Source organism: Meleagris gallopavo, chromosome 5 (assembly GCF_905368555.1).
Source record: "Meleagris gallopavo chromosome 5, MGAL_WU_HG_1.1, whole genome shotgun sequence".
Taxonomy (NCBI): domain Eukaryota; kingdom Metazoa; phylum Chordata; class Aves; order Galliformes; family Phasianidae; genus Meleagris; species Meleagris gallopavo.
The window spans coordinates 38899163-38908753 of NC_139408.1; the positions used below are offsets into that span (position 1 = coordinate 38899163).

The 9591-nt window shown below is 46.1% G+C and overlaps 1 protein-coding gene across 1 annotated transcript; it reads left to right on the forward strand.

The window, feature by feature from the left end:
* Positions 1–42: 42 nt before the first annotated feature.
* On the forward strand, positions 43–5818 carry AHSA1 (activator of HSP90 ATPase activity 1). The gene is made up of 9 exons (XM_085225399.1): positions 43–273; positions 371–561; positions 713–795; positions 1147–1264; positions 2810–2898; positions 3210–3344; positions 4091–4192; positions 4723–4774; positions 5181–5818. Exons 1-9 carry the CDS (start codon positions 194–196, stop codon positions 5351–5353), a joined length of 1023 nt encoding a protein of 340 aa, XP_085081525.1. The 5' UTR covers positions 43–193; the 3' UTR covers positions 5354–5818.
* The last annotated feature ends 3773 nt before the right edge of the window (positions 5819–9591 follow it).

Consider the following 9591-nt stretch of genomic DNA (forward strand, 5'->3'; position numbering starts at 1 on the left):
GCGGGGTTCGGGGCGGCCGCGGGAGCGGCTTCGAGAGCCGAGGGTCCGGGCCGGAGCGCCCGGCGGAACGGAAAGGCTTGGGCGGGGGAGCGGGGGAGTCGCCGGAAGGGACGGTGCCGGAAGCCGGGAGGTGGCGCGGGGCCGGCGGTTCTAGCAGTTTCCACGAGCGGTCGGAGCGGCGGCGGCGGTCCCGATGGCCAAGTGGGGGGAGGGCGACCCGCGCTGGATCGTGGAGCAGCGGGCGGACGCCACCAACGTCAACAACTGGCACTGGTGAGCGGCCGCGCCGGGACGGCCGCGGGCTGGGAGGGCCGGGGGGGGGGCGGTCGGGGCCCGGCACGGGGCGTCACGACGGCCGCTGTTCTCTTAGGACGGAGCGGGACGCGTCCAACTGGTCCACGGAACGGCTGAAGGCCCTCCTCCTGCCCGTCAGGGTGGAGGGCGAGGAGGGGGCCTGCGAGGTGACCGAAGTGAGCAAGCTGGATGGGGAGGCCTCCATCAACAACCGCAAGGGAAAGCTCATCTTCTTCTACGAGTGGGCCATCAAGCTGGCCTGGACGGGTGAGTGGTGGCGGCTGCTGTTTTTTTGAGGACGGTTCGAGTGTGAGATGACGGGTGCTTCCAAAGTGCTGCGCTGTGATACCGTACGAGGCTGTGTGTAGAACGGGTGGAGTAGGAAATGTTAATCTGAAGAAAACCGTTATCGTTGCAGGCACCTCGACCACAGGAGTGAAATACAAAGGTTACGTGGAGATTCCTAATCTCTCAGATGAGAATGACATTGATGAAGTGGAGGTAAGCCCAGCTGCAGGCCGGTACTGCTGGGTGCCCCTCTGATTTAGGGGGAATCCAGAGAACACGAGTATCTCTTTTCTGTAGAAACTCTGAACATCAAAGATACAACGTAACTTCAGCAGTCTCTGTCTGATGAATTCAGTCTTCTAGTTGTACAAGATCCATAGGATATGAAAGTTCTTAGGTAGATATGCATGTGAATGTAGGCTGACAGTAGGTGAAGTGAAGGACTTCAAAGCTGTATTGCTGCATGTGAAGGCATGGCTAAAGTACCTCTGTGATGTTGTATCAAGCACTAAAAGAGTTGTGTGGGCATCAGTTTGTTAACTAGCACCTATCCTTCCTGTTTAGATCCTTGTCAGCCTTGCTAAAGATGAGCCTGACACTAACTTGAAGACCCTGATGAAGCAAGAAGGTGCAAAAAAAATCAGAGATGCAATAAAAACTTACATTAGCACTCTCAAAACAGGTATGTGAGAAGAAGAGGTGTTACAAGACCTGTGTGGGTTAGTGTTGAATGTGAAGAGAGGAGAGAGTACCAGTTCCTCACCCTGTCTACTCAGGAAGTTGTCTGTGCAACAACAGTTATCTTTCTGTCTCTTGGAAATGGTTAGCAGTTGGCAAGAACTGGTGCTATCTCTGGGCACTGTAGCACAATCCAGAAATACTATCTTCAGTGGTAATCTAACAATTAACAGTGTTTCATGGCTGTCCTTTGTGTACTGAAGCTCAGTGATAGAGGAAAATGAAGTCAGGGAGATGTGTTTGTTACCCCACCAGTGTAGAGTATCACCTACTACAGGTGGCAGAATCTGGCCTTCATCTTGCTCTCTTCCTTCAAGATGGCCTTTTCTCTTTTGCTACACTGCTAAAGGCAGCTAGTGTTATTTGGGTGTGAGAGCAACTGACAACCTGAAAATGCTCTGCAGATTCTGCTGTTGTCAGTGACTGAGCTGTCTTAACATCTGGAACAAAACCTTTTTTTAGAATATAAACTGATTCCAGCAGTGTGCTTTGGTTGAGTTCAGCTGTGCACTCTAGTATGGGGTGGAAATTTTAAAGTTCCTTTTATATCTGTTTTACTGTATTATGCCACAGACATCTGTCATTCAAATTCAGTTCAAACCACTGCTGGTTCCTGTTCTTGGCTCGCGTTTCAGTATCCTTGGGCGTTAAGTTTGTGTGCAAGTTGGAAGGTGAGGTCACATAGAAGAAGATGAGAATGCTGTTCAAAAAGATTCTTATGATCTTGTGGGCTGGAATAAAGAATAGTTGGTGGGAAATAAAAACTGCAGCATGTAAGATTATACAGTTTTTAATAAAGTTCTGATGTATGATGGAATTTTGCCAATGTGAACAGATGAAGAGGAAGGAGTGAGCCAACTGTTCTATAATTGGTAAAGGCAGAAGTGACAGAGCTATATAAAAAGCAAACATGAAACTTCTAGTGGAGCTGTGCAAGTACTGCTGGACAGGGCACTGGTAGGACCTCCCCTGGGTTCCAGGATATGTTACCTTGTTGCTTAAGAAGATAAACTGAAGATGGAGTTGGAAGTAACTTGATTCTGTACTACAGTGATCTGAGAAAGGGACAGACAGTCAGGTCTGTAAAGGAATGGAAAAGTATGATTGATTTAGATCAAGATAAAAGTACTTGAAATCTGGTTGCTATTTGTATTGAAGACTGAGAGAGAAAAAAGTCATATGAGTGCAAGGCAAACCGTGATGCAAAAGTAACAAGTGTAAGATGGTGTATGTTTGGACTAGATATAGGAAGGAAGCTCCTAACTGTTACTGTGGTTTTGTTTTAACCTTTGGTAGGGAGTAGTGGGTGCGACGTGAGACCTGTTTCCTTCTTACTTATTTTTATTTCTTTTAACTGGTTTCAAGATGTGGGTGCTAGCAAAAGCAGGGCAGAAACCAGGAAGGCCTTTTCAGTTGTGTGTTTCAGAGAACAGATAAAAGGCTTGCTTGATCTTTTATTAGTTTCATGAGCACATTTCTGTCTTTACAGAATTCACCCAGGGCATGATATTGCCTACAGTGAATGGTGAACATACGGAAGCAGCACCTCAGGTGGCACCTAAAGCAAAAGACAGCAAGGTAAATAAAACTGCAAATGTGCATTTGGAGCTCTGATGAGTGCACTGTGTATTGGATACTGGGGCTTACAAGAGCAGCTTCTACTCATAGGATATGTACTTACTAACTAGCAGTCTGTGGTACAGGCCCTTTGCTATTTGTGGCACATGATATTTCTTCATTCAAGCAGATTAACGAAGCTGCTTTTTGTACTCAAAGTATTGCATCTTTTCCCAAGGCCTTTGTTTTTTCTCTTGGATACGTGACTGCTTGTTGAGATTTTGGAGAAAAAAAATGTGGGTGTGTTCCAATTTTGTTTGTTGTTTTGCTAGATGGCTGCTAGCAGCAGTACTGCCACAGCACAGTCCAAGTCCATAGGAGTCAAGATCCCTACGTGTAAGATCAACTTGAAGGATACATTCTTAACATCTCCTGAGGAGCTCTACCGAGTGTTCGTTACTCAAGAGGTAACTCCAGGCTTGTTCTGAGAACTGTTCTTTGCTGCACATAGGGACTTGTTCCTAAGAAGCTTTCTAAGGCATTTTGTTGGACACTCCTAAACCATGAGAATGGAATAAGAAAGCTGGTCTGCAGAGGAGTTGCTTAAAGCTCGTGTGTGCATTTCTTCACACAGTTGACGAGAGTGGATTAATGCCATCCAGAAGCCAGTTCCAGACTGCTGTCAGCACCTATCTGTAGGTGTATCCCTTACTGTATGTGATCAGATCTCTTGGGATTTACATTTGCGTACTTTCGAATATATATATTTTTTTGTTTGCTTTTTACTTTTAAGTTTAGATATTATCACACTCTAATGATGGAATAGATTGTTCTCCTTTACATACTGTTATGTAAAATACTTAGTAGCTTTGTGTAATTATTCAGAATCTTACTTTTCAGTTCCCCTGCTTTTAAGAATAAAGTAAAGGTTTGTCTAAGGAACTCAACAAAGTCGATCAAATTGTGGTTTAGAGAACAAGTGCATAGAACACTCAGTGAAAGCTAGGAGTTCTTTTCTCTTGGTAAGCAAAATGCTGCTATATCAGCTGTAGCCTTGCTTTTCTGGCCAGGGCAGTGTTTTGTCTTTCCTTGGTGAAGAACTTATTCTTCCCTCCTCTTCCAGAAGTTTTGTAGCTAGATGGGAGGTATTAGGCAACAATTTTGCAAGCAGATAATGTCAAGTAACCCAGGTCTCTTCCTGAATCCTTTTCAGATGGTCCAAGCTTTCACCCATGCACATGCAGCCCTGGAGGCTGATAAAGGAGGCAAGTTTCAGTTGCTGGATGGCAGTGTCACAGGAGAGTTTGTTGACCTAGTAAGTACTAATTAATGCAGCTGCGTCTTGCTTTGGGGCAGCCTTTTTGTTTTTGAAAAAGCAATTTTTCAATAGTCCTTCAATTTGCTAATCACAAATCCCCAAGCTGTTATCCGGTAATTAATTGCTGTGTCTACTGAAGGGCTTTTTATAGCATGGGTCTGTGTATAGGACTTAGATCTGGGGAGAAAAGCTGTTATCTAGTCCTGCGTCGGTCCTGTGTGCGATTTTAATTATTTATTGAGGGTGGGAGAGGTGTTAATTTTAGTAACTGACCCTTTTCATCTTTACTCCTCCTATCATTTCATTCTTCTGGGGCTAAGTTCCTTATCTGCTTCAGCCTGGCTGACCGTCCTGGAAGATGAGTGGAAAGAAAAGGCCACTTAAAATCAGGCTGTGGTGTTCTCAGGGGACTCTTTTAAAGACTTCACGTCAAGCACGGTTATGGTTGTTTTCAATTAGACTGCAGAATTTGGGGAAAAAAAAAAAAAAAAAAAAAAAATTATTTGTGGTCTCTCTTTGTTTTTAAGGTCCCTGAGAAGCAACTTGTTATGAAATGGAGATTTAAGTCTTGGCCAGCTGGTAAGTTGTCCAAATTGGTCTATGGTATTACAGCTCTAGCTTGTGTTTGAAGAATTCCAGCCCTGCTTGCCACACTTCACTCTGGGGAGTCACCAGGATGTCTTCGCCAGGCTCGTATTCTACACAGTCAAGTCATAGTCATGAGCTACCACCGAGGCAGCAGCTAGGGATTAGGAACGATGAAGTAGCAGCTTCAGCTTGCTTGGCTGTGGCTGCTTTGAACCCCATGAAAATAGAGCTGTCTCCAACCTCTCTTTGTAAGGAAGGCCTGCAGCTGTCATAAATAGATCCTTCTTGGAAGGATCCTGAAAAGTCTTTTTAAGTGGTACTCTGTGAGAGAAGGAGCTCCTTGGGACATTACATCTTGTACTGCACTCTGCTGACAGGTTTGTTTTGTTTCCTCTAGGGCACTTTGCAACAATTACCTTGAATTTCACTGACAAAGGTGGTGAGACAGAGGTGTGCTTGGAAGGCAAGGGAATTCCTGCCAGTGAGGAGGAGAGAACAAAGCAAGGCTGGCAGCGCTACTACTTTGAGGGCATTAAACAGACATTTGGCTATGGTGCCCGCTTGTTTTAATAATGGTTGTTGGAAAGAGCTGCCTGAAGACTCTGCCACGTGGACTGATAAATTTCTCACCTCTTCCTTTCTAATCTTGGCCCTGCTGCTGGGTAGAGTGGGATGACAGGTGATGAGGAAAGCCATTGAGCAGCACCACTTTCAGTCCCTCACTGCTTCATGCATGTCTCGTGCTGCAGGGGATTCTCTTACATGTACATACTTCTATTGCTAAATAAACCTAACTTAAAAAAAAACATCGCATACTTGTGTCCTCAGATGGGCTTAAGTTCAAAGGTTTAGTGGCCAGACTGAGGGAGGGATCTGTCTGGAAATAGACTGATCAATGAGGATTGTTGATCCCAATGTGATTTACTTCTCATTTCTGGATGCACGGAGGGCATGAGCTCGGTGCAGTTTTTAGTTTGAGCAGCTGCTTGTTTTCTTTCTGCTTTTGATCTGCTAATAAATGTTTCAAACCCTTGCCATTTTTGAAGGGATCCAAAATCCTTTTAAAGCCATGCCTCTCCTCCCTTGCATATCCCTCTCTTTACACAATCCTTTCATGTACTTGCACCAGCCTGTACTATGGGAATGCCAATCATTTAGTCACCCAATGTCCAAGAAAATCAGCAGACCACTGCTGGGGAAACTCCCACCTAAAAGATGGTTCCAGCAAGGGTCAGCTACTTCCAAGAGCTTCAGGCCAAAACAAACTGTAGTCTCTCAGTGGGGGTGGGATTTATTCCCCTAAAATAAACAAGGTGCAATTCTTTTGGCTGACCCCACTTCAGCTGTTGCTTCTGTGGGGGAGGAAGAGAAAACTGCTGGCTTGTTCTCTTCTGCTGGTACAGTTTGTTCTCAGAGGTGTCTTCTAAAGTGCATAACCAGGTCTTGGGGAAAAGGAGAGATGAATTCTGCTTGGAAGTGTCAATGCTTAATTAGTAGGGTGACTTTTTCTCCTGAAGCATTATCCTGAAGTGATTATTTATGGTGATTATAGGAACATCAAGAGTGCAGTAGGAATTTTGTATGACTGAAGAGGAAGTTGCAGGAAGGACCAATCACTTGTACATAGGGTAAGATTTCCCTGCATCCGTGTTCCCTCACTGTACTCTTCTAGGTAATCTGGCTGAGAAAGGTGCTGGAGGTACTTTACTGGGATTCATGTGCATGGGTGAGCTACTGTAAGTGTCTTGCAGGATGCAGGAGGCTGACACTGTATACATGCACTGATGTTACTGCATAGCATGTGTTTGTTTTTAGACAATCCTGGGCTGAGACATGGGAAATGTGAAACCTCTGTGAACATACTAGCCCGGATAAGATGAGAGCTTTGATAAGAGCCAATTTTTTTGAAAACAGAAGATAAGCTCATTCTGAGTTAATTTGAACCAACCCAATACCTGAACTGCACTGTACTGGCAGTGCTTGGCCTGCTGACCACGCTGTGGCAGCAGTGCTGCTGTCTGCGTGGCCTCACTGGCACAGCTGAGCAAGGGCAGCAGAAGGCAGGCTGAGCTAATCACCTGCTGCTGGAAAACTAGGAAGTGGGACAGGAAGGCAGCTGAAGTGGAATTTTAATTGCCTTCCTTTCATCACAAACAGGGCTTACTTTGGGCATCCTGCTGCTACTCTAATAGGACACGCTTTGGCCTCAGCCTGCAGCTTGTGAGCATAGGGCTCTCAGGCTCTGGGTTTCGCTCAAAGGCTGCCTGAGGGCTCGTCATCCAACAGAACTGACAGCCGTGAGTCATGCCAGTGCTGCCTCAGCTGGCTCCGTGCCCCTTGGGCTGGCAACCCCCACAGGACAGGTGGCCAGGCTGCTGGGCTGCTCTTCACAACACAGTGCATGAAATTCAACCACCTCTGAAGGAAAGCTTGTGCTAAAATGCCAGGCTCGGAGCTAGCATTTAGGCCGAGGGACAAAAGGTATCAGGATATACTCACTGTGATGTGGCATTGCAGTGGTAATACCTTACAGTACTGCTGTGGAGCCTCGCTTCATGCTGGTGAAAGTCTGCCTGTTCTCAGCAAAGCATCCGCCTGTCCATCTAAAGGTGACATCTGGTGCAGCCGTACAGATGCTAATGAGGTGCCCTAGACCTTTGCTTTGCTTGGAAGCATTAGGAGATCTGGACAGAGTTTGCAGACCCTCGGCTATTTGGGGCAGGGAGGGAGAGGTATATAAAATGAGAAAGAAAAGCAAGTTCATGTTCCTGTGCCAAGAGGGTCTTCAAGAATCTCAAATGACACAAGCTAAGAGGGAAAGGCTTGTGAATGAAAAACAACAGCAACAAAACAGTAGTAGAACAACCAGAAAACATAACTAAGCAGTGAATTTTTCACAGCAATGAGACATCAGAGATAGATGTTAAATGGCATTGCAGTTGAAAGACAATGGAGAAGTTGAGTAAGGAACATCCATCAAATGAACAAACATGGGGTCCCAACCAATGGGACTTTGCAGACATTTGGTGAATTCTGGAATGTCTTGCAGGTGGTGATAGCATGCCACTAACAGTTTACATAGATTCAGAGCAAGAGTGGACAAATTTATGGAAGAAAAAAACAGCCAAGGACTATTAAAACATCCATCACATGTGGCCTGAGAAGTCTCCTGGCCACCAGCTGCTTACAGCAGAGAAAATATCTCAGGGAAGCAGCAACATGCCTGCCCTTCTCTTTGCTCTTTCTTTCTAGTCACTGGCTGTTGGCTACCATCAGAGGCTGGATGTTACTAGCAAGCACCAAGTGGATGAGGAAAGGCCTAGTAGAGCCCTAATGAACCAAGTATGTTTCAGTCCTGAAGGTAATAACTGATAAAAGTCTGAAATAATTTACAGCACCACCAGAGCTACAAGGTCCTTACAAGTTTAGAGCTTAAAATGTTCTTGACTAAATTGAAAAGCGATTCAGGAGAAAACAAACAAACACATGCACATCTGACCTTGTTGAATTGCAAAGCTTTGCACTGGGGCAGGATCAACAAGTAACACACATACACGGGGAAATGACAGGCTTGGAGCACGTTTGTGAAAGATGTTTAAGATGGGTGGGTTATGGTGAATTCTCAAATGAAAATAAATAATGACAGAAGAGAAAAAAAGCTGCCCAAGCAGGTCTGTGGGCTCTGTGAAGAAATCTTTCCACAGAGCATTAAGACAGCTCCAGCTCCACAGCTTTGTTCTGAGCCTGTACACATCAAGACAGACATGGCTTACATGGAGAAAGTCCAGTAGTGGGCAACAATAATGAGCAGCTTCTGAGGAAAACCTGACAGACAGCATTTGTTTAGTCTGGAGATGAGAAGATAGAGGAGCAAGACAGGGGAAGAGGCAGTGACAAAAGTCTGCAAATATGTGAGAGGTAGGAGCAAATAAGGAAATAATATGCTCTCTGTGACCACTGCAGATAAGATGCACCAGGCTTAAAACGTAAAGGATTTAGGTTGGCTGCTAGGAAAGTGCGACTCCCTGCAAGAACAGTAAATCTGAGGAATACAGTGACCTCTTCATCTCTGGAGAGCTTTAAGACCAGGGGAGAGGGACCCACTGGTGAGGGATGATTTACCCACATCCCCATGGCAGAGCTATGTGATTTTAGAAGGTCCCATATAAATCCATTATCTGTAATCCACCACTCCGGGTGCAAAGGCTGTGATGTCTAGGGGAGGCCTTTTTCCTGGCACGTCAGAGGTCCAACGGTGTTCCCACAAATGCAGCTCAGCTCCCAGAAGCTAGTGCCTGTAGGACAGCCCAGCAGGGTCTGCTGGAGCAGAGTGTGCTGCTTGGGATCAGACCACCTGGGGGACCTTGTGTGGGGCCTGGCAAGGCAGGGCTGTGGTCCCTACTGCCAGGCCCCATGCTGGGTGAGAATAGCTGACATACCTTCAACAAAGCAGGGGCCAGGCCCTGCCAGCTGGGCTCATCTCTGGCATTTCTGAGGGGCAGCTGGATGCTGCCTGGCAGGGGAAGAAGGGCAAGAAATTCCTTTCCTGATTGTGAACATGGGGGCCCATCCTCTGTGGCATGATGTATTGCTACAACAATGTCCCATTGCAGGCTAGAATATTTGCTTTCTGCCTGGAAGGGTATTTTTTCCATCTCCAGACGCTCAGGTTTAAGTCAAGGCCTAAGGACTGTCAACACAACCACACTTTGCTGTGTTCCAGGCGAAGGCCAGACCTTTTGCCCGAGGCTGCTCCACTCCGCTGCATGTTGGGTGCCAGGGAAGTGGTGTGGCTGAGCCACACACAA